The sequence below is a fragment of the Oncorhynchus mykiss genome, chromosome 8 (genome assembly GCF_013265735.2).
Source record: "Oncorhynchus mykiss isolate Arlee chromosome 8, USDA_OmykA_1.1, whole genome shotgun sequence".
In the NCBI taxonomy this organism is placed as follows: domain Eukaryota; kingdom Metazoa; phylum Chordata; class Actinopteri; order Salmoniformes; family Salmonidae; genus Oncorhynchus; species Oncorhynchus mykiss.
In genome coordinates, this window is record NC_048572.1 from 20961868 (window position 1) to 20985550 (window position 23683).

General features: G+C 46.3%; 1 protein-coding gene across 1 annotated transcript in view; it reads left to right on the top strand.

Annotated features, from left to right (window-relative positions):
* The window catches only part of LOC110529582 (mannosyl-oligosaccharide 1,2-alpha-mannosidase IA), a 166845-nt gene that overhangs the window by 136354 nt on the left and 6808 nt on the right, over positions 1-23683 (top strand). The window contains exons 6-11 of the mRNA XM_021611921.2: positions 7680-7803; positions 8120-8213; positions 14311-14426; positions 16263-16482; positions 18090-18262; positions 21358-21473. Coding sequence (XP_021467596.1) covers positions 7680-7803; positions 8120-8213; positions 14311-14426; positions 16263-16482; positions 18090-18262; positions 21358-21473 — 843 coding nt within the window. The remainder of the gene's footprint in view (positions 1-7679; positions 7804-8119; positions 8214-14310; positions 14427-16262; positions 16483-18089; positions 18263-21357; positions 21474-23683) is intronic.

The following is a 23683-nucleotide window of genomic DNA, read 5'->3' on the forward strand; positions in this document are numbered from 1 at the left end:
GAGGGAGGAAGAGATATGGGGGAGAGATCCAGTTTGGAACTAAGAGCTAATATCAGGAAGCAGTGAGCCAAAGCTTCAGTATCCATTCTGTATAGACGCTACCCAGACATAAAAACATGGAGTGAAGTGGACTTTACCACAGTGCCACTGTTAGTTCATTGTCCAGCAGGTTGTTTGTGTTCTCTCAAGGTCCTGTCAGCCACTCCATTATGTACTCAGAGCTGCAGATTTGTCTGTGCCAGCCTGCATCTCTCTTTCTTCCCCTTAAGAGGAACGGCTAAATACCACCGAATTTGGACTCTAGCCTACCCAGTGCCCACACACTTCGGACCTTAGGCAATCATTAGCATTCTGTATTAAACAGAGAGAGGGAGGAGAGGAAGAGGGATAGTTTCAAGTTGATTCAAGTTTCAACTTGGAGAGTGAGCAGGTAAGGTGAGGTAGAGGGAGAGAGGACATCCAGCTGGAACGGTATGTTCCAGTAGGGGTCCCTCCCTGTACTACACTGTACTGTAAATGTGCCATTCCCCCCCCCCCCCCCTGTCCCTTTAGGTTTAGCCCTGTGTAGGTTTTAAGGCTCCCTCTTGTTTTTCCTCCTGTGGATTTAGCTCTCATCAGATGGATGGATGGTGATATCTCCAGGTGTCTTCCGCGAGGGGAAGGAGGGAGACAGTCAGAGAGATACAGCGATATAGAGGGAGGGAGAAAGGAGATATAGAGAGGGAGAGAGTGAAAGGGATGGAGGCTCCATTACAGGGACTCCGTGGGAGAGCACAGAGCAGTCCACATGATTGTTCAGGTTTAATGCAGTTCTTCGAGTCTGGAAAGAGAGGACATGGCAGTGCTGTGCCACAATACAGGCAAGAGCCCCACTGTATTGTAATGGAGCATTATGGAGATGAAGGAGAGATGGCAGGTCTACCTGCATCCAGCTCCCTCAGCCTCTTGGCCGGCTGCTGCACCAGGTGCACTAGGTGCACTATTGTCGACTATTGTCGATCCTCCTCGGAGCACATACACTCTTGACAAATAAACACACATGCACGACTCACCATCATTAACATGCTTATCAACTCCATCCCAGGCTGTGGCAATCTGATTAAGTCTCAATCATAAACACCAATTAGGTTTTCTGACCCAAGAACAGGCGCTTTCTCTCCGTTTTCTTTCCTCTCTGATACAGTATTTGTGTGATTTTCCAGTAACATTATTTAATCAGCTGTGTAATGAAAAACAAATAGTTTTGGCACAGCATGTGGGTGAGGGGGTAATTACTATGCACAGCCATGCTCCTGTCCTTAACACTAGAACCGCTGGGCCTCGACGGGCCCCTTCAAGCTCATGAGCAGTCATTCTGACTGCAGCATTCTAACTGTGGAATTAATACATTTCATATATGCTATCATGATTTGGTTGTGTTTATGAAGGCCTTGGGTAACATTAGAATATATACAGTGCCTTGCGAAAGTATTCGACCCCTTGAACTTTGCGACCTTTTGCCACATTTCAGGCTTCAAACATAAAGATATAAAACTGTATTTTTTTGTGAAGAATCAACAACAAGTGGGACACAATCATGAAGTGGAACGACATTTATTGGATATTTCAAACTTTTTTAACAAATCAAAAACTGAAAAATTGGGCGTGCAAAATTATTCAGCACCCTTAAGTTAATACTTTGTAGCGCCACCTTTTGCTGCGATTACAGTTGTAAGTCGCTTGGGGTATGTCTCTATCAGTTTTGCACATCGAGAGACTGACATTTTTTTCCCATTCCTCCTTGCAAAACAGCTCGAGCTCAGTGAGGTTGGATGGAGAGCATTTGTGAACAGCAGTTTTCAGTTCTTTCCACAGATTCTCGATTGGATTCAGGTCTGGACTTTGACTTGGCCATTCTAACACCTGGATATGTTTATTTTTGAACCATTCCATTGTAGATTTTGCTTTATGTTTTGGATCATTGTCTTGTTGGAAGACAAATCTCTGTCCCAGTCTCAGGTCTTTTGCAGACTCCATCAGGTTTTCTTCCAGAATGGTCCTGTATTTGGCTCCATCCATCTTCCCATCAATTTTAACCATCTTCCCTGTCCCTGCTGAAGAAAAGCAGGCCCAAACCATGATGCTGCCACCACCATGTTTGACAGTGGGGATGGTGTGTTCAGTGTGTTCAGCTGTGTTGCTTTTACGCCAAACATAACGTTTTGCATTGTTGCCAAAAAGTTCAATTTTGGTTTCATCTGACCAGAGCACCTTCTTCCACATGTTTGGTGTGTCTCCCAGGTGGCTTGTGGCAAACTTTAAACGACACTTTTTATGGATATCTTTAAGAAATGGCTTTCTTCTTGCCACTCTTCCATAAAGGCCAGATTTGTGCAATATACGACTGATTGTTGTCCTATGGACAGAGTCTCCCACCTCAGCTGTAGATCTCTGCAGTTCATCCAGGGTGATCATGGGCCTCTTGGCTGCATCTCTGATCAGTCTTCTCCTTGTATGAGCTGAAAGTTTAGAGGGACGGCCAGGTCTTGGTAGATTTGCAGTGGTCTGATACTCCTTCCATTTCAATATTATCGCTTGCACAGTGCTCCTTGGGATGTTTAAAGCTTGGGAAATCTTTTTGTATCCAAATCCGGCTTTAAACTTCTTCACAACAGTATCTCGGACCTGCCTGGTGTGTTCCTTGTTCTTCATGATGCTCTCTGCGCTTTTGACGGACCTCTGAGACTATCACAGTGCAGGTGCATTTATACGGAGACTTGATTACACACAGGTGGATTGTATTTATCATCATTAGTCATTTAGGCCAACATTGGATCATTCAGAGATCCTCACTGAACTTCTGGAGAGAGTTTGCTGCACTGAAAGTAAAGGGGCTGAATAATTTTGCATGCCTAATTTTTCAGTTTTTGATTTGTTAAAAAAGTTTGAAATATCCAATAAATGTCGTTCCACTTCATGATTGTGTCCCACTTGTTGTTGATTCTTCACAAAAAAATACAGTTTTATATCTTTATGTTTGAAGCCTGAAATGTGGCAAAAGGTCGCAAAGTTCAAGGGGGCCGAATACTTTCGCAAGGCACTGTATATACAGTGGGGCAAAAAAGTATTTAGTCAGCCACCAATTGTGCAAGTTCTCCCACTTAAAAAAATGAGAGAGGCCTGTAATTTTCATCATAGGTACACTTCAACTATGACAGACAAAATGAGGGAAAAAATCCAGAAAATCACATTGTAGGATTTTTAATGAATTTATTTGCAAATTATGGTGGAAAATAAGTATTTGGTCAATAACAAAAGTTTATCTCAATACTTTGTCATATACCCTTTGTTGGCAATGACAGGTCAAACGTTTTCTGTAAGTCTTCACAAGGTTTTCACCTTACAGAAAACGTTTGAGGGAGCTCCCATCTCACTTTGTTCATGGTGCCGGCCAGACTTATTTTCTTTGCAAACAACTTGACAGTGAAGTGAAGAAATTGTCTTTGGTTCCACAAGCCTCATCACCACATTCACTCACCTGCTGCCCGATGTGGATATTTTTTTTTACTGAAAGTTGTTCAGCATATATTTTGTACTGGTCCTCCGTGGGAATCAAACCTACAACCCTGGTGTTGCAAGCACCATGCTGTACCAGCTGAGCTACACGGGACTCATACAGTTACGCACGCGCTCACTGTGTAGGCTACTCCAAGTAGGTCAGAATGGACTGAAGACTGCTTTGATTCAGTGGACTGATATAGGGTACATACCATTTTAAGATTAGAATTACAATGGATCAATACAATAGAATGGCCTGCCCTGTTCTTTATTCACAATTGGTGATGACATAATTCTGCATTGTTTGCTTCTCCTCGCTCATCAACTCACCCATTCTCCCCCTTTCTCCCCATCATACTTTACTTCATTTTTCTAAATCTGTTTTATGTGTGAAATTAGTTTCGGTATAGGTTTGGTGTCGAGACAGTTACAAGATAGGGCACTGCACTTTCAACTGTTGGAAGAAGGAGCGAGCAGGCCGTCCTGTCGGGAGGGGGAGGGGAGGGGCAATGGGGGAAACTCAATTTCTGATTGTGATATTAAGATTCTAATACCAGTGTGTTTTTATATATTTATATATATATATATATATATAGTTATTTAGGAAAAGTCAAGGACAGAGGGGGATGACAAAAAAAATGTCAGAGTACATAAAAAAACAAAAATAAACATCAGCAGTCTAAATGACTGCTTTAAGGGTTGTAGTGTTAGAGGCTGCGCAGCATGCTCCTGGCTGCTTCTACTTCTATCCCCCTCTCCCCTTCCCTATGGCCCATACCACAGGAACTGATGGATGAAAGCTCACGTTCCAAGGCCCTGTGTGTGTGTGTGTGTGTGTGTGTGTGTGTGTGTGTGTGTGTGTGTGTGTGTGTACATATGTGCTTGTGTGTGTGTGTGTGTGTGTGGGTACCTGTGTGTGTGAGCCAAGAGCAAGATCATTAGCAATAGTGGCAGATCATTTCAGCGTTAGGAATGATGACATTGTGGCAATACTAAGACCTTATTAATACACATTGCCAATGACTGGAGGCTTCTGCATTGCCTGCCTGTGTAACGGATGTAAGGATCGGACCAAAGCGCAGCGTGGTAAGTGTTCATGATGATATTTAATTGAAACGAACTGAACACTGAAATACAAAACAATAAACTATATGAACAAAACGAAAACCGAAACAGTACCGTGTGGCCCAAACACTCACACGGAAACAAACACCCACAAACCAAAAGTGAAACCCGGGCTACCTAAGTATGATCGGAGACAACTAACGACACCTGCCTCTGATTGAGAACCATACTAGGCCGAACACAAACCAACATAGAAAAATAAACATAGACTGCCCACCCCAACTCACGCCCTGACCATACTAAAACAAAGAATAAAATAACAGAACTATGGTCAGAACGTGACAGGCGGGAGACTCCGGCGGCACTGGACAGGCGGGAGACTCCGGCAGCACCGGACAGGCGGGAGACTCCTGCGGCACCGGACAGGCGGGAGACTCCGGCGGCACCGGACAGGCGGGAGACTCCGGCGGTTCCTGGCTGGCTGACGGCTCCTGGCTGACTGGCGGCTCCTGGCAGACGGGCGGCTCTGGCGGCTCCTGGCAGACGGGCGGCTCTGGCGGCTCAGGACAGACGGGCGGCTCTGGCGGCTCAGGACAGACGGGCGGCTCTGGCGGCTCAGGACAGACGGGCGACTCTGGCGGCTCAGGACAGACGAGGACTCTGGCGGCTCAGGACAGACGGGCGGCTCTGGCGGCTCAGGACAGACGGGCGGCTCTGGCGGCTCAGGACAGACGGGCGGCTCTGGCGGCTCAGGACAGACGGGCGGCTCTGGCGGCTCAGGACAGACGTGCGGCTCTGGCTGCTCAGGACAGATGGGGGAATCTGGCGGCTCAGGACAGACGGGGGAATCTGGCGGCTCAGGACAGACGGGGGAATCTGGTGGCTCAGGACAGACGGGGGACTCTGGCGGCGCTGGGCAGGAGGAAGGCTCTGGCAGCGCTGGACAGGCGGGAGCACCTGTAGGGAGAAGACGGAGAGACAGCCTAGTGCGGGGGGCTGCCACCAGAGGGCTGGTGCGTGGAAGTGGCACTGGATAGTCCGGACCGTGCAGGCGCACTGGAGCTCTTGAGCACCGAGCATGCCCAACCTTACCTGGTTGAATGCTCCCCGTAGCCAGGCCAGTGCGGTGAGGTGGAATAGCCCGCACTGGGCTGTGCTGGCGAACTGGGGACACAATGCGTAAGGCTGGTGCCATGTACCCCGGCCCGAGGAGATGCACTGGAGATCAGATGCGTAGAGCCGGCTTCATGGCACCTGGCTCGATGCCCACTCTAGCCCGGCCGATACGAGGAGCTGGAATGTACCGCACCGGGCTATCCACCGCATAACACAGTGCCTGCCCAGTCCCTCTCGCTCTCCGGTAAGCACGGGGAGTTGGCTCAGGTCTCCTACCTGACTTCGCCACACTCCCCGTGTGCCCCCACCCAATAAATTCTTGGGGCTGCCTCTCGGGCTTCCAGCCGCGCTGCCGTGCTGCCTCCTCATACCTGCGCCTCTCCGCTTTCGCTGCCTCCAGCTCTGCTTTAGGGTGGCGATATGCTCATGCTTGTGCCCAGGGTCCCTTGCCGTCCAAAATCTCCTCCCATGTCCAGGAGTCTTGTGTTTTCGGCTGCTGCTGCTGCTGCCCGTTACCACGCTGCTTGGTCCTCTTGTGGTGGGTGTTTCTGTAACGGATTTCCTCCTCTTCGTCTGAGGAGGAGTAAGGACGGACCAAAGCGCAGCGTGGTAAATGTTCATGATTATAGTTAATTGAAACGAACTGAACACTGAAATACAAAACAATAAAAGATGTGAACAAAATGAAAACCGAAACAGTACCGTGTGGCCCAAACACTCACACGGAAACACGGAAAACACCCACAAACCAAAAGTGAAACCCAGGCTACCTAAGTATGATTCTCAATCAGAGACAACTAACGACACCTGCCTCTGATTGATTGAGAACCATACTAGGCCGAACACAAAAACCAACATAGAAAAATAAACATAGACTGCCCACCCAAACTCACTGACCATACTAAAACAAAGAATAAAATAACAGAACTATGGTCAGAATGTGACAGCCTGTATGTTTCTTGAAATAATTCAGAGCTGTAGGCTGTTGGGATTTATCAGCCCTTTTCTAAAATACAGAAAACAGCTTCAGCTCAATTCTTGGCATGGAGGAAGGTCAAATTAGTTATACTAATGTTTACAAACAAGTTTGATTTCGTAATGAAGTCATTGGGATGCCAGTTCAATTTCGGTGTCTGAGTAAAGTACACTTTCCGCAACACACACACAGGGGATGTGTTTTTGGCTCTTACCCTCTGATCCCTCCAGCCCCCTGTAATAGCCAGCCTGACTAATGTGGTGTTAATGACAGAAATCTGCCTGTGCTCTAATAACAATAGTGACACTAGCCATTATTTGTGGAGTCAATGATTATGCACCATTAGCAAGCTGACACGTAGCTATTAGTCCTGTTAGTGGGCACTGACACGCGGGTCCGATCAGGGTGACTCAGGAGAGATATAGAAAGAAGTCAGGGCAGCTCTGACCAGGGCCTGCTGTTTAGAAAGTCATCAGACACCTACAGACACACACTGTGGACAGATAGTACAGGACGTTGTAAAGACACACACACACACACACTGTCAATTTGGTATGATGTTAAACAGATGTATTGTATGTGACATTCATAAGAGGAGAGGAAGGTTTGATCCCATGAATCAGTGGTTGACTTGTGGAGTAGGGAGCTCTCTAGGGAATGTTTGTGTGTGTGTGGGGGGGGGTTGACTGAGTAAATTTGCGATGTCCTGTTCCTCTGCAGTGATGTTTGGAGTACCTGAGATTTCGTAGAGCTCTGTTTCGTGTTCTATATTTTACATTTAAGTAATTTATCAGATGCTCTTATCCAGAGTGGCTTACAGAAGAAATTAGAGTTAAGTGCCTTGCTCAAGGGCACATCATTTTTCACCTGTCGATGTCGGCTCTGGGATTCGACCCAGCAACCTTTTTGCTCTAAACCGTTAGGCTACCTGCAACGGGGTTGTTTGGAGTACCTGAGTTAACTGTGTTGTCTTCTGTGTCTACAGTGGCATCGGGAGGAACTGGCCTTGGGCGTCTGGAGGGAGCAGCATCCTGGCGGAGTACGGCACCCTGCACCTGGAGTTCATGCACCTCTCCAAGCTGTCAGGGAACCCAGCCTTCGCAGAGAAGGTGAGAGCTAGGGAGTCACAGCACCGTCGTTTCCATTCCAGTGCATTAACACCAGTCTAAACTGAGCACTCAGCCAGCCTGACAATGTTATTCATAGCCGCAACCTTCATTACTATTCTTGTTAACGCCTGTTCTGCAGATAAATGCCTTCTTTCCGCTATGATTCAGAGGCGTCTCTCTCTTATACCTCCCTTAACTGCCGTCCCTGCAGCAAGGCCATTTAAAGTGCATTACTGTGCCGTGCTGCTGGAAGATGAGGAGGCAATGAGGTTGCAGGAAGAAAGTAGAAACTCATTTCTCTGGTTCCGCCTCCTAGGTCATGAACATCCGGAAGGTTCTGAATCGCCTTGATAAGCCCCAGGGACTGTACCCCAACTACCTGAACCCTAACAGCGGACAGTGGGGACAACGTAAGTCCCCCTATCTCTCATCTGACCCTTCTCTCTCTCATCTCACCCCTCTCCTGTCTCATTCCTTTCTCCCTCTCACCATCTCTCACCCTTCTCCTGTCTCATTCCTATCTCCCTCTCACCATCTCTCACCCTTCTCCTGTCTCATTCCTATCTCCCTCTCACCATCTCTCACCCTTCTCCTGTCTCATTCCTATCTCCCTCTCACCATCTCTCACCCCTCTCCTGTCTCATTCCTATCTCCCTCTCACCATCTCTCACCCCTCTCCTGCCTCATTCCTTTCTCCCTCTCTCCTCCCTCTACATCACTCACCTCTATCTTCCATATGGCCCGTTCTTCTCTCTTTTCACCACTATCGTCCCTCTTTCCCATCTCACCTCATTCCATTTCCATTAGTGGTACACCAGTGGCTGTCAACTGCGGTTCCGCAGCCTGTAATTATCAAGCCATTTACAGCCAGGAAAGCCACGTCAGTCCAGTGGTACACATGACCTCTGGTGGCGTGGGCTGTGCATTAGAATATTATGTAACTTAATGCCACACAGTGACATCAGGGAGAAAGAAGTGCCTGTGGCTAATGACAGTGCTTAAAAATGACTGTGGCGTTCAGGTGTCTGAATGCTGCCAGTAAAGTAGTTAGTCCTCCAAAGCTGCAGTTAATTCCTGATACCTCCACACAATACTACACTCTCACTCAAACTCAAACACCTGCTCCTTTGACTTGGTAAATGAGTGTCATGCCACTCAGGCACCACAACAGTTCAGTACCCCTATCCCTGACTGGTATGGAGCCACTGCCACTGTGGTATTACCCAGCTCCAGCCAGACAAAACAAGCTTCAGCCCCAAGGATTGCCTGATCTATGCCAAAGTGAGGTGGCTAGGGAGAGGCGGAGGTGGTGGTGGGGGTGACAATGGAGGAACCCTGAAGTGTGTCTGTGCTCAGACAGCCCTGTGCCCAGCAGTTGCCATGGATCCCCTTATTAATGAGTGTGTTTGTCGCTGAGCCCCTCAAAAGGTCAATGAGATGCATAGTACAGATCAGACCTGACCAGTCGCTAACTCAGACATACACTTCTGGCTGTAGCATAATGATGGACCCACTGCACCTCTCTCTCTCACACACACACCACACACACTCATTTGAATGCATATCTTAGCCTTGTTGTTTGTTTTGCTATTCTATGTGGTACTACCTCCCCTCCCCAGCCCCGTAGACAGATAGACACACACATACTCTCACACAGTCATTGGTCCTTCCCCCAATCAGTTTGGCCAGTCTCTCCCCAGTCCCCATGAAGCAGCAGTCTAAACAGCAGTCTATCTTTGTGTGTCTAATAACTCTGTCATGCTAATGATCTATGATCATCCCAGTGTGAGGTCTGTGTGTGTGTGTGACTCCTATGATTGAATGCCCCCTCTACGCCCTTGCTGAAATGTCACGTCTGATGAATACGCGTACTAACCGTCTTTGTGTTTGTCTCTGCTGTCGTCCCGGGGGGGGCAGGCACAGAGGGGGCCGTGTTCACTCCTAATGACTGACTGCTGTGTGTCCAACCTATCTCCTGCCACTGGGTGGATCTGTAGAAGGGGAGGAAGAGGAGGGCAACCGTCCTGCTTGTCTCTCATTCTCTCTGACCTCTTGATTCATCCCATCTACTGCACTGCTCCCAGAGGGATTTTCTTTATTTATATATTTTTCTCCCAATTTTCGTGGTATCCAATTGGTAGTTAGTCTTGTTCCATCGCAGCAACTCCCGTATTGGACTCGGGAGAGGCGTAGGTTGAGAGCCGTGCGTCCTCTGAAACACAACCGAGCCAAGACACGCTGCTTCTTGAGACAATGCCCGCTTAACCCGGAGGCCAAACGCACAAATGTGTCGGAGGAAACACCATATACCTGGCAATCGTGTCAGCGTGCATTGCGTCCAACCCGCCACAGGAATCGCTAGTGTGCGATGGGACAAGAACATCCCTCCTGGCCAAACTCTCCCCTAACCTGGACAACGTTGGGCCAATTGTGCGCTGCCCCATGGGTCTCTCGGTCGTGACCGGCTGCGACCGAGCCTGGACTTGAACCAGGATCTCTAGTGGCACAGCTAGCACTGTGATGCAGTGTCTTAACACTGTACAACTCGAGAGGCACTCGGAGGGATTTTTTGCATGGATTAATCTGGGTGTTGTTTGCAACTCCGTAATATAGTGGACAACTGAGTCTCTCTGGAGGACTCTACATATTTGGGTCTTTGAAATGTAGTATTATTATTGTAATTACATGTAGCTATTCTGATGGGAGCCAGCCAGGCTAGGAGGAAAGTGGTTCTGTGATTTGCTGACTGCCTAGGGGAAGGTAGATGTACCACGCCAGTAATGCGGCAGGTAGCCTAGTGGTTAGAGTGTTGGACTAGTAACCGAAAGGTTGCAAGATCAAATACCCGAGCTGACAAGGTATAAATCTGTCGTTCTGCCCTTGAACAAGGCATTTAACCCACTTTTCCTAGGCGGTCATTGAAAATAAGAATTTGTTCTGAACTGGTTTGCCGAGTTAAATAAAGGTCAAATAAAAAACAATAATGCCAAACCAAGCTTTTCTCAAACATAGAGAAAGTTCCAAGACAAACATTGCATAAAGCACCTCTAAAAGTTTGTATTTTTCAATGTATTAATGTGGTCTATATGGTCAGTGTTAGCTGGAAGAAGAATTTCCATGTAAAGAAAAACAACTCAAGTGACAAATATCTAGAGGGTATAGGGATGGTAATGTTGGATGTGATTTCCAAAAATAGAAAGGTGCACAGCAGGTCACTTGTGATCGGTGTTTACTTGTCCATTAGACAGGAACCACCTGAGGGTGATCTCATAGAAATGGTCTTGCCGTTCTCAGTGTCTCTGTACAGTATAGACAGCCTATCAAAGCTCTGGTGTTGCTGTTGTTGTTATTTATGGGATGTTTGAATTTAGTCAGTGCAGTACAGTTTCCCTCTGAGCCAAGTAGCTGCTTGACTTTCATATCTTCCTATGTGGAGCTGCCAATAACATGGCCCACAGTCATGACGGGACATTCTATCACACCAATGACATGGCCCACAGACACAATGGACATCCTATCACACCAATGACATGACCCACAGTCATGATGGACAATCTAATCACACCAATAACATGGCTCACAGTCATGACGGACATTCTATCACACCAACGACATGGCCCACAGACATGACGGACATCCTATCACACCAATGACATGGCCCACAGTCATGATGGAGACAGTACAGGTGCATCAAAGACTAGGAGACAAAAAAAAAAGTTTATATTACCAGGCCATCAGACTGTTGAACAACTTCATTACCATCGGACTGTTGAACAGCTTCTATTACCATCAGATTGTTGAACAGCTTCTATTACCATCAGATTGTTGAACAGCTTCTATTACCATCAGATTGTTGAACAGCTTCTATTACCATCAGATTGTTGAACAGCTTCTATTACCATCAGACTGTTGAACAACTTCTATTACCATCAGACTGTTGAACAGCTTCTATTACCATCAGACTGTTGAACAGCTTCTATTACCATCAGACTGTTGAACAACTTCTATTACCATCCGACTGTTGAACAGCTTCTATTACCATCAGACTGTTGAACAGCTTCTATTACCATCAGACTGTTGAACAGCTTCTATCACCATCAGACTGTTGAACAGCTTCTATTACCATCAGACTGTTGAACAACTTCTATTACCATCCGACTGTTGAACAGCTTCTATCACCATCAGACTGTTGAACAGCTTCTATTACCATCAGACTGTTGAACAGCTTATATTACCAGAACATCAGACTGCTGAACAGCTTCTATTACCATCAGACTGTTGAACAGCTTCTATCACCAAACCATCAGACTCTTGGACAGCTTCTATTACCATCAGACTGTTGAACAGCTTCTATTACCATCCGACTGTTGAACAGCTTCTATTACCATCAGACTGTTGAACAGCTTCTATCACCATCAGACTGTTGAACAGCTTCTATTACCATCAGACTGTTGAACAACTTCTATTACCATCCGACTGTTGAACAGCTTCTATCACCATCAGACTGTTGAACAGCTTCTATTACCATCAGACTGTTGAACAGCTTATATTACCAGAACATCAGACTGCTGAACAGCTTCTATTACCATCAGACTGTTGAACAGCTTCTATCACCAAACCATCAGACTCTTGGACAGCTTCTATTACCATCAGACTGTTGAACAGCTTCTATTACCATCAGACTGTTGAACAGCTTCTATTCACATCAGACTGTTGAACAGCTTCTATTCACATCAGACTGTTGAACAGCTTCTATTACCATCAGACTGTTGAACAGCTTCTATTACCATCAGAGTGTTGAACAGCTTCTATTACCATCAGACTGTTGAACAGCTTCTATTACCATCAGACTGTTGAACAGCTTCTATTACCATCAGACTGTTGAACAGCTTCTATTACCAGAACATCAGACTGCTGAACAGCTTCTATCACCAGACCATCAGACTGTTTGACAACTTCTATCACCAGACCATCAGACTGTTGAACAGCTTCTATCACCATCAGACTGTTGAACAGCTTCTATTACCATCAGACTGTTGAACAGCTTCTATCACCAGACCATCAGATTGTTGAACAGCTTCTATTACCATCAGACTGTTGAACAGCTTCTATTACCATCAGACTGTTGAACAGCTTCTATTACCATCAGACTGTTGAACAGCTTCTATTACCATCAGACTGTTGAACAGCTTCTATCACCAGACCATCAGATTGTTGAACAGCTTCTATTACCATCAGACTGTTGAACAGCTTCTATTACCAGGTGTTTGGACTATTATACAGATTTTATTACCAGACCATCAGACTGTTGAACAGCCATCACTAGCCATCTACCAGGTGATGCACACTTACTCACATCACACACACACCCTCAAGCTATCACACACACCTCATACTCATGATGTGATAACGTCCCCAAGTCACCTACACAGAGGTGTCAGTCTGCTGCCTGGAGAGGACCTGCCACCGCCATGTCTCTCAGATGTCATCAGATAGGGCCATGATCAGATCCTTGACCTTGTGTTCCCTCTCTGACCTGTTTATCCTTATGGCATGGAGTCAGACAGGCCCAAAACAACCCGAGTCAGCCAGAAAGTACAGCCCCTTTAAGGCCTACGGCAACATTCTAAACCCCTACCTCTGGTGCTCTGTCCTGTCGCCTTTATTCCTGCTGGAGTCGAATCTCCATCTCCCAAACAACTCTGTGGCTGTTAATGACATATACATATGTATGAGGGGCATGACAATCAATATGACAAACAGAGTGGCTTGGCTGGGGCTCTCTCCCAGACCCAGGAGACTCATTCCTCAGATAGTGAAGTGGTGAAGTGGACAAGAGAGTACAACCCCATCACCGGGCGCAGCACAAAACACAGCCCCTCACCGCACTGAATGTCTTTGTGTGCACAGACCCTCTGTCTTTTTATCACGTTGTGGTATTGCTCGATACACACACACACACACACACACACACACACATTATCTGTCATATAAATGCACGGACTACATCAGTCACAGACAGATGTGCACACATTCACGTTCTCCCTCTTTTACACACGCTCACAGGTGTACACAAACACACACACAGTGACAGAGACATGCCTGGGGGAGCTGATAAACTCATCAGAAGGACAATCTCTCCTCTGCATACATCTTCAATACATCAGCCATCAAAGGAGTCTAATCACATTACTGTTGTAGCTTTGTTGGGTTTGGTCCCCATTCCCGTCCCTGTCCCCTCGACCTGGCCTATGCCAGACACGTCCCTCTATCCTTGAGGCTGAGCAGGCATTTAGGGGTCACCTTCCTGTGTAATCAGCCTCGAGGGTGGTGAGATTATGGCCAGCATCATTGGGCCATACATCATCCTGAGGTGAAGCAGGCCACGGGAGGAGGAGGGAGGAAAGGGAAGGAAGGAGGTGGGGGGGTGCTAACGGGATGAGAGTAGGTCTATTAGCCAGACCCCAGCGTGATCCTCTACTCTTTTGATTTGGGTCTGTCCTGTAGATCATGTGTCAGTGGGCGGCCTGGGAGACAGCTTCTATGAGTACCTCCTCAAGGCCTGGCTGATGTCGGACAAGACGGACGAGGAGGGCAAGAAGCTCTACTACGAAGCTCTGCAGGTAAACCCCTCCAGAAACCTAGCCTACACTATTTTTTTCTCTCCTCTCCCCCCTCCTTTCTACTCCCCCTCCGCTCCTCTCCTCTTGTCTTCTCTACTCAGCTTTTCTCCTGTCTTACTGAGATTAATGGTTACAGTACCAGCACTATTTGAAGCACTGACTATACCTTGTCAAGAGGCTCTTTCGACCTCGATTGAAAGTGCTTGTCTGTGTGTCAACAACAGTTACATTTCTTCCATTACTGTGAACAGTCAGAGTCAGAAATCAATAAAAGTATGGGTCGGAGTCTGAATTTGAAGCATGCTACGCCAGGTAGGAGTTGTCTATTTCTGAGTGTGGAGTACAAACTGCACTCCACAGGAGATAGTTCAAGTAGGGTTGAAGGCTGTCAGTGGATGGGGGGCAGCCAGACTCAGAGCTCTGTCTGGTGAGATGGGCTCTGACTGCTGCTAGCCCAATTCTCTGTTTCATTAGAGCCAAGCAGCCTGTCCTGTGGGAGATAAAGATGTTTCTCTCTGTGCAGAGGTCCACAAGGACCCGGACTGCTCCAGGATATTACCCTCCCTCCTCAAGTCCCCACCCAGACAGCCTCGTTTCCCCACCACACCTGCGTATCTACCCGCCCGTCCGCCCGCCCGTCCGCCTGCCTGCCATCACCACAAGCAGGTCACCCACAGCGAGAGGGTCCCCATGGCCACGCCATGCCATCCTCTATTTGGGTCAGGCAGACTGTGAGGCATGTTGAGAGGCAGGCGGTTAGGACAGACTCTGTTCTCTTATTAATGGCTCCTTGGCATCCTCGCCTCAGTGCCGGCCTGGCCTACATTCTCTCTCTCTCTCTGTCTCTTTGTCTCTCTGTCTCTTTGTCCCCCCCAATGAGAAGAGAAGCTGAACAAGATGCGCTGCTGTCTACCTCTGTCTATCTGCTCCTGTTCTGGCCCAGCCCAGGTCTATTTGTCTGTCAGGCTTGCTGTTGCTAAACAGAATATAGGCTGCCTTTAAAGAGACCAAAGGAAACGAAATAGCCAGTTTAGGGGAATATTAATCAGCTGGTTTTCTGAGGCGGATCGTGGCATATAAAGCCCAGCCGCCTATACACGGCCCATTTGATTGATGTGTCACTGCAAAAGCACAGATCTGAATCATCTTTTGAAAATGTCATTACTTTCAGGAGAGTTGCCATATTTCTTTTTCTTAGGTCTTCCCCCAGCAGGAGAAAAGCAAACCCAATGAATATGAAAAGAAATATGCCAAATGACGTGATGATCAATTAGGCGTATCAGAGAATGCACCTGTAATAGTGTAGCGTTTCAGCATGCCCTCGACACGTCTTAGCTGCGGTTATTTATTCCCTATGTTAAAAGGTATGTTTATATCTCTTTCTACATCAATAATGGCCCATTATTTCTGTAATAACTATGTTTTGTCTGTCAGTCATGGGATGGTCCCGTATTGGACACCTGCTGTGTGGCTAGTGGGGGAGAGGGGCCACCCTTTGTTCTGAATGACACGTGGTGTCATGTCTCGCTGTGGGTGGGACACGCCCGCCATTTGAGAATATATCTGGGTAAAGTGGCCCTTATGTGTTTGTGTAAATGTCAGGGACAAATAGGAACTTTGAGTCCACGCCGCCCCAGAAAATAGATGACAGTGGCTGGTGACCAGGACCCCTAGTTTTCCTGCAAAAGCAGCTTCATCAAGCTTAACGATGCTATTTGGGCAGTAGTTATTCATGTTCCGGAAGGTTCTACTCCATTTGCAGGGGAATGGCTCTTGTCTGGGACTGGGAGTGGATAGAGTGCTCATCTGTCTTCCGTTCTTGTCATTGTCCTCCAGGCCATTGAGACCAGTTTGATAAGAAAGTCCAGTGGGGGACTGACGTACATCGCTGAGTGGAAGGGCGGCCTGCTGGAGCACAAGATGGGTCACCTGACGTGCTTTGCCGGGGGCATGATCGCCCTGGGGGCGGACGGAGCGCCCGAGGACAAAACGGGTCACCAGATGGAGCAGGCCTCAGAGATTGCCCGCACCTGCCACGAGTCCTACGCCCGCACCAGTGAGTCTGACTGACTGACCCCGTCGTCTGGGGAACATCAGTCTCCGTGTGTCCATCTACACAGCAGTGGTAGGCAACGGGGCCCAAGTGTGTACAGGCTTTTGTTTGTATTCTGCTTGAACACACCTGATTCAACTAGTCCAGCTAATCTTCAAATTAGGCTGTGATTAGTTGAATCAGGTGAGTTAATGCTGGGCTGGAACAAAATTGTGTACACACTGCAGCCCTTCAGAACCAGAGTTGCATACCCCTTCTCTGTAAAGTGTCTCTCTATTTTATATACCTCCTTTAGATATTGTTTCAATCATAGAAACCTAATACTGTAGCTCCGCTCTGCAAGATCATAGTACCTGGCATTACTCTCTGAAGGCCTTACCTTTTTTAGTCTAAAACTTTCTCCCTCCCAGGTGAGACCATATTAGTTCTGAATCCTAGACAAAAGGAGGTGTGGGTGTCAACAACAGCACACTCACTGTCTCTCACTCACTCTCTCTCTCTCTCTCTCTCTCTCTCTCTCTCTCTCTCTCTCTCTCTCTCTCTCTCTCTCACACTCTCACTCACTCTCTCTCTCTCTCACTCTCTCACTCTCTCTCTCACTCACTCACTCACTCCTCTTCAGGAGCTGTTGAGCCTGGTTTCTCTCTGAGGCCAGAAGGGCTGCTGGGTAGACAGAGCATAGTGCCAGCCAGGTTAGTCTGAGTCAGAGGGTCTCTCCTCTCTCACTTCCTCTGGTCTGGATTGACCATCAGGAAATCTATTAGGGCTGGGAATTGCCAGGGACCTCACAATACAATAATATCACAATACTTTCGTACTGATACTATATGTATTGTGATTTGATGTTCCAAACATATTGCTCACCATGTGTTTGGTGCAGAAGGACAAGAGAGCTATGAGAAATTGAATTTTGATCAGTCATAAATTTAAGTTCTGAAAATGAATTGGCTCCTTATTTCAAAAGAAGATGGAGAACAAGCTATGAAGGGAAAATACTGGGGATTTTGGTGCAGGTACAGCAAACTATTACAAAAATAATATTGCAATATTGTCAAAACGATATGCTATATTGTAAAAGATTATATGCCGATATGCAACTATCAATTTTTTTCCTCCATCACTACAAACTATCTATCCATCTAACTATCTATATATTTACTATCAACAGAACTGGCTGAGGACATCACTAGATTAGATTAAAATACGGTTCTATGAAGCAGCGTAATCCCCTGGCCCTGCCTAACTCCACAGCACCCCTGTGCCCCCATTCAACCTCCAACCCACCTCCATCCTCTCCCTCTACCCCCGCTGAGTCACTGCCTGCTGTGTGCATAGGTGCTAGTTCTCATCAAACAGGGATTACAGGAAATAACAATATTGCTAAACCCTTAATTCATACAAAATCACGTGACAAACTCCCTTTACCTTTTGAACCTTGCTTTACTCATAATCTGGTTTCTTGGCTGTGAAATGTCGTCATGGGTTCATGCTCCATCCAGGAACTGAAGTTGAGTTTTTTTGGTTGTCTTGACATTCTGTGTCCTTTACTTTCCCCTAGAGCTGGGTTTGTTGTTGACATGTTGTCTTCTTCCTTTGTTCCCATGTCATAGCCCTGAAGCTGGGCCCAGAGGCGTTCAGGTTTGACGGAGGGGTGGAGGCCATCGCCACGCGACAGAACGAGAAGTACTTCATCCTGAGGCCAGAGGTCATAGAGACCTACATGTACATGTGGAGGTTCACCCACGACCCTAAGTACAGGGAGTGGGGCTGGGAGGCCGTGCAGGTGAGAACTACAGTAGGGTTGGGCAGTATCCCGATTTTCATATCGTCATACCGTCCTTCTCTCACCCCGGGACTTACTGTATTATCAGCTTAGTACACAAGTGGTCGCCAAAAAAAGCACAAAAAAAAGCCCATTGGCCGTCTATTACCAAAATGCTAACAAAATTAGCACAGGTAATGGTGAATTTGCATAGCGGCTTTTAGCTAAATATGCAAACAAAAATAAACGAATTGCAAAGATAGTCCATCCAGATCATAAAGTTATACACTACCGTTTAAAAGTTTGGGGTCACTTAGAAATGTCCTTGTTTTTGAAAGAAAAGCACTTTTTTTTGTCCGTTAAAATAACATCAAATTGATCAGAAATACAGTGTAGACATTGTTAATGTGGAATATCGACATAGGCGTACAGAGGCGTACAGAGGCCCATTATCAGCAACCGTCACTCCTGTGTTCCAGTGGCACGTTGTGTTAGCTAATCCAAGTTTATCATTTTAAAAGTCTAATTGATAATTAGAAAACTCTTTTGCAATTAGGTTAGCACAGCTGAAAGCTTTTGTTCTGATTAAAGAAGCAATAAAACTGTCCTTCTTTAGACTAGTTGAGTGTCTGGAGCATCAGCATTTGTGGGTTCGATTACAGGCTCAAAATGTCCAGAAACAAAGGACTTTCTTCTGAAACTCGTCAGTCTATTCTTGATCTGAGAAATGAAGGAAAGGAAGGCCATAAGAGAAATTGCCAAGAAACTGAAAATCTCGTACAACGCTGTGTACTACTCCCTTCACAGAGCAGCTCAAACTGGCTCTAACCAGAATAGAAAGAGGAGTGGGAGGCCCCGGTGCACAACTGAGCAAGAGGACAAGTACTTTAGAGTGTCTAGTTTGAGAAGCAGATGCCTCACAAGTCCTCAACAGGCAGCTTCATTAAATAGTACCCGCAAAGGGCCTCCCGGGTGGCGCAGTGGTCTAGGGCAGGTTAGGGAGGGTTTGGCTGGTAGGGATATCCTTGTCTCATCGCGCACTAGCGACTCCTGTGGCGTGCCGGGCGCAGTGCACGCTAACCAGGTTGCCAGGTGCACGGTGTTTCCTCCGACACATTGGTGCGGCTAGCTTCCGGGTTGGATGCGCGCTGTGTTAAGAAGCAGTGCGGCTTGGTTGGGTTGTGTTTCAGAGGACGCTTGGCTTTCGACCTTCGTCTCTCCCGAGCCCGTACAGGAGTTGTAGCAATGAGACAAGATAGTAACTACTAACAATTGGATACCATGAAATTGGGGAGAAAAGGGGGTAAAAAAAAAATTGTACCCGCAAAACACCAGTCTCCACGTCAACAGTGAAGAGGCGACTCCGGGATGCTGACCTTCAAAGACAGACTGGCCAATAAAAAGAGAAATTTAAGATGGGGAAAAAGAACAGTGGAACTCATCCAAAAGGCTTTGACTTCTCAAACACGTCAGAAAGCTGAGTAGATATGACGCCCCATCATCTTATTAATTGAGGCACTTACTTAGATGCCAAGTTAAACTAGGCTTTGTGTTAACACACAATTCTGCGTTTTTCACTCAGGAAAAAAAATATAAAACGTATATAAGAAATATCTTGCTGCGTTTTGTAAACACTTATCTAAAAGGCTTCTCATTGTAATTTCTGCTCGGTTTCAGACTCATTTGTGCTTCAGTTGCACTTCTGAACTCGGATGAGAATTCACTAACGGGCATTTTATCAGCAGACAGCGCTCCCACTGATGTGGAGCTTCTTTTCTCCAGTACTTTTCTCAGTGTAGCCAGCCTATTTTTCTTTGTTAAAATGCCAGATTAACTTAAGCAAAACATTAGGAAATGTAGCTGGCTACATTCTTTCTGTGATAGGCCTGAACAGTTGAAATATGATGCCTATGCATTGTTCTTTCTAAAATAACCTTGCTTTTTCATTGTAAGCTTATCTTCTTGTGTGGCTTCTCGCCAAATAGTGTTGCACTTCTATTGTCATCTGATGAAAATGAAGTTATTTTATATCGAATGTGTTGCTCTAATGTAATTTCTGTGTCGGAAAACTATAGTTGCACGTCCTTGATCACTCTATTGAAGCAAAAAAACACTCTTTAATTTAAAACAATGCACAGCTGGACTCACCTGCTCCCGCTTTCTCCTGTTGTGCTGTTTACAAACAAACATGCGACTGACTTGACGGTGTTGGGGAACAAAGTAATAACGCGATCTGCTTTATCTCCTAACGCATTGCACGAGTTGACTGCATTTATTTCAAAAGTATTGAAAATTGCCTGGTATTTAAAAAATCATGCCATGGCTATTTACAAATACCCCGATATACGGTATACCACCCAAGCCTAAACTACAGTACCCATCATCCATCATAACTATCCCACCACAGTCCTTCCTGTCATGTTTGTGTCACTCTGTCCCTTCTTAACCTCCACTGAGAAGAGACTTCCCCTGAAATCACAGTGAAAAGGCATTCCAATTGACCCCTGATCACTGTGATCTGTAGACTCATTCAGGTCTACGCATGGCTAGTTCTGAGTGCAGGAGTCTCCAAAACCTCTGAGACTCTTCCTTTCTCTCTCTCTCGCTCTTTCTTTTGCTCTCCCTCTCTCTCTCTCTCTGTCACTCTCCCCTGTCTGCTGTATCATTGCCATGCTGCAACAGAACAGTGGCAATGCTGATTGCCCACATCCCAGAGCTGTGTAATTGTATCCACTAATGACATGAGATTACCTATGATGGGCCTTGTGTTAGCCATAAATCAGCCTGCCTCTCTACCTGCCTGCAGATATTGTACCTCAACCTTGTTCAGCCAGACTGGATGTGTGAGCGCTACAGCCCCAGCCCCTTCCTCATCAGCCCTGTTTTCTCCCTGAGTCATTGTGCCTAAGGCAGCCTCCCCTCCTCTCCTCTCCTCTTCCCCCCTACCCCCAGGCAGAGCAGCCACACTGAATTGAAATGTGCCTACTCAGCAACTAGCTAGCACCGTGCATACATCTCCAACACACTGACATAAGAACAGAGTCAGCTCAACACTTCTCCCTCCGCTCTCACGTTCTTGTCCCCCGTCTACTGTCTGTTCTCTCTGTGTCTCTCAGGCTCTGGAGAAGCACTGTCGTGTGGAGGGGGGCTACAGTGGAGTGCGGGACGTCTACGCCTCCAGCCCCAACCATGATGACGTCCAGCAGAGCTTCTACCTGGCCGAGACACTCAAGTAAGACCCTCTAGTCACACACTGTCATTCTGCATAGAGGCATCTGGATACCGAGCATTACAACTTCCACCTTGCCTTTTCATTTCAGTCATTTAGCAGATGCTCTTATCCAGAGTGACTTACAGTTAGTGCATTCATCTTAAGATGGCTGGGTGGAAGACCCACATATCACAGCGGTACCGGAGCGCCAAGTCTAGGTCCAAAAGGCTTCTTAACTAACAGCTTCTATCCCCAAGCCATAAGACTCCTGAACAGCTAATCAAATGGCTACCCAGACTATTTGCAGTGTCTCCCCCCCCCCCAACCCAAATCTTTTAGCTGCTGCTACTCTCTTTTTATTAGCTATGCGTAGTCACTACCTCTACCTACATGTACATCTTACCTCAATTACCTCGACTAACCTGTACCCCCGCATATAGACTCTGTACCAGTAACCCCTGTATATAGCCTCGTTACTGTTATTTTACTGCAGCTCTTTAATTATTTGTTACTTTTCTATTTTCTTTTTTCTTTTTTTACTATTTCAGTTTATTTTAGTAAATACTTTCATGACTTATTTTTCTAAAACTGCATTGTTGGTTAAGGGCTTGTAAGTAAGAATTTCACTGTAAGGTCTACACTGTAAGGTCTACCTGTTGTATTTGGCACATGTGACAAATAAACTTTGATTTGATTTGAAGTGAGTACAGTTTTCCTCAATAAAGTAGCTATCAGCATAGTCCGAGCTAGTAAGAGGGGGAAAAAAGTCAAGTGCGATTGTTAGTCCATTAGATAAAAATACATCAGTTTTGTTGGCATGATTTTGTTATCCTACATCCTCCCCCAGAACATACCCTTGAATAACTACAGTATTCGATTTTCTTAAATATAATTGGACAGGTGGGGTCATGAATATTTCTCCCCATCATGCCAACTAGACGGTTATCTTCATCTTATCGTGTGTGGATGAGTTTGACACCCCACACCGTTTCATGACATCTAATATCTGCTCTAGAATTTCATCACACGCTGAAAAACAGACTTTATGTTGTATTCCTGACATTCAGTTTGTTTGAACACTTCAAAACAGATGAGAAGTAGAATAATGTCCTTCCCCCACTGAGTACTCCACCTCTGTCTGTGCTGTGCCTGCGGGCCTCTGAGGAGAAACTACTGACGTCCTGGGTGTATTGTATTGTCATGGCCGGCTCAGACAGACAGGCAGGCAGTTTGCTGTGGACTACAGGGACCTCAGCAGTCTTCTCAGAGATAGCAGCAGTCACACACAGAGATAGATAAGAGGAGGCGGCGGCAGGCAGGCAGACATACAGAGCGCTTTTTACTGAGCCCATTATACCCCCCCCCTCTCAATTCAATTTCTCTCTGTCTCCTCTCCACTTTCACCATTGATAAGAGCAGAATGCCTGAGGAGTAGATGGACTATAGAATGGTGTATAGATGGATCTCTGTCTTTTGTACAGTCTAATCCTGGTCTGAGAGAGCATTAACACCCCTCTCTATGGGTTCTGTTAAGTGTCATTGGTTTTGTTTCTATTGAGGATCAGTGGTGTTTTGTTTCTATTGCGGGTCAGTGGTGTTGTTTTGTTTCTATTGAGGGTCAGTGGTGTTGTTTTGTTTCTATTGCGGGTCAGTGGTGGTGTTTTGTTTCTATTGAGGGTCAGTGGTGTTGTTTTGTTTCTATTGAGGGTCAGTGGTGTTGTTTTGTTTCTATTGAGGGTCAGTGGTGTTGTTTTGTTTCTATTGCGGGTCAGTGGTGTTGTTTTGTTTCTATTGTGGGTCAGTGGTGGTGTTTTGTTTCTATTGCGAGTCAGTGGTGTTGTTTTGTTTCTATTGCGGGTCAGTGGTGGTGTTTTGTTTCTATTGAGGGTCAGTGGTGTTGTTTTGTTTCTATTGAGGGTGTGGTGTTGTTTTGTTTCTATTGAGGGTCAGTGGCGTTGTTTTGTTTGTATTGAGGGTCAGTGGTGTTGTTTTGTTTCTATTGAGGGTCAGTGGTGTTGTTTTGTTTCTATTGCGGGTCAGTGGTGTTGTTTTGTTTCTATTGAGGGTCAGTTGTGTTGTTTTGTTTCTATTGAGGGTCAGTGGTGTTTTGTTTCTATTGAGGGTCAGTGGTGGTGTTTTGTTTCTATTGCGGGTCAGTGGTGGTGTTTTGTTTCTATTGAGGATCAGTGGTGGTGTTTTGTTTCTATTGCGGGTCAGTGGTGTTGTTTTGT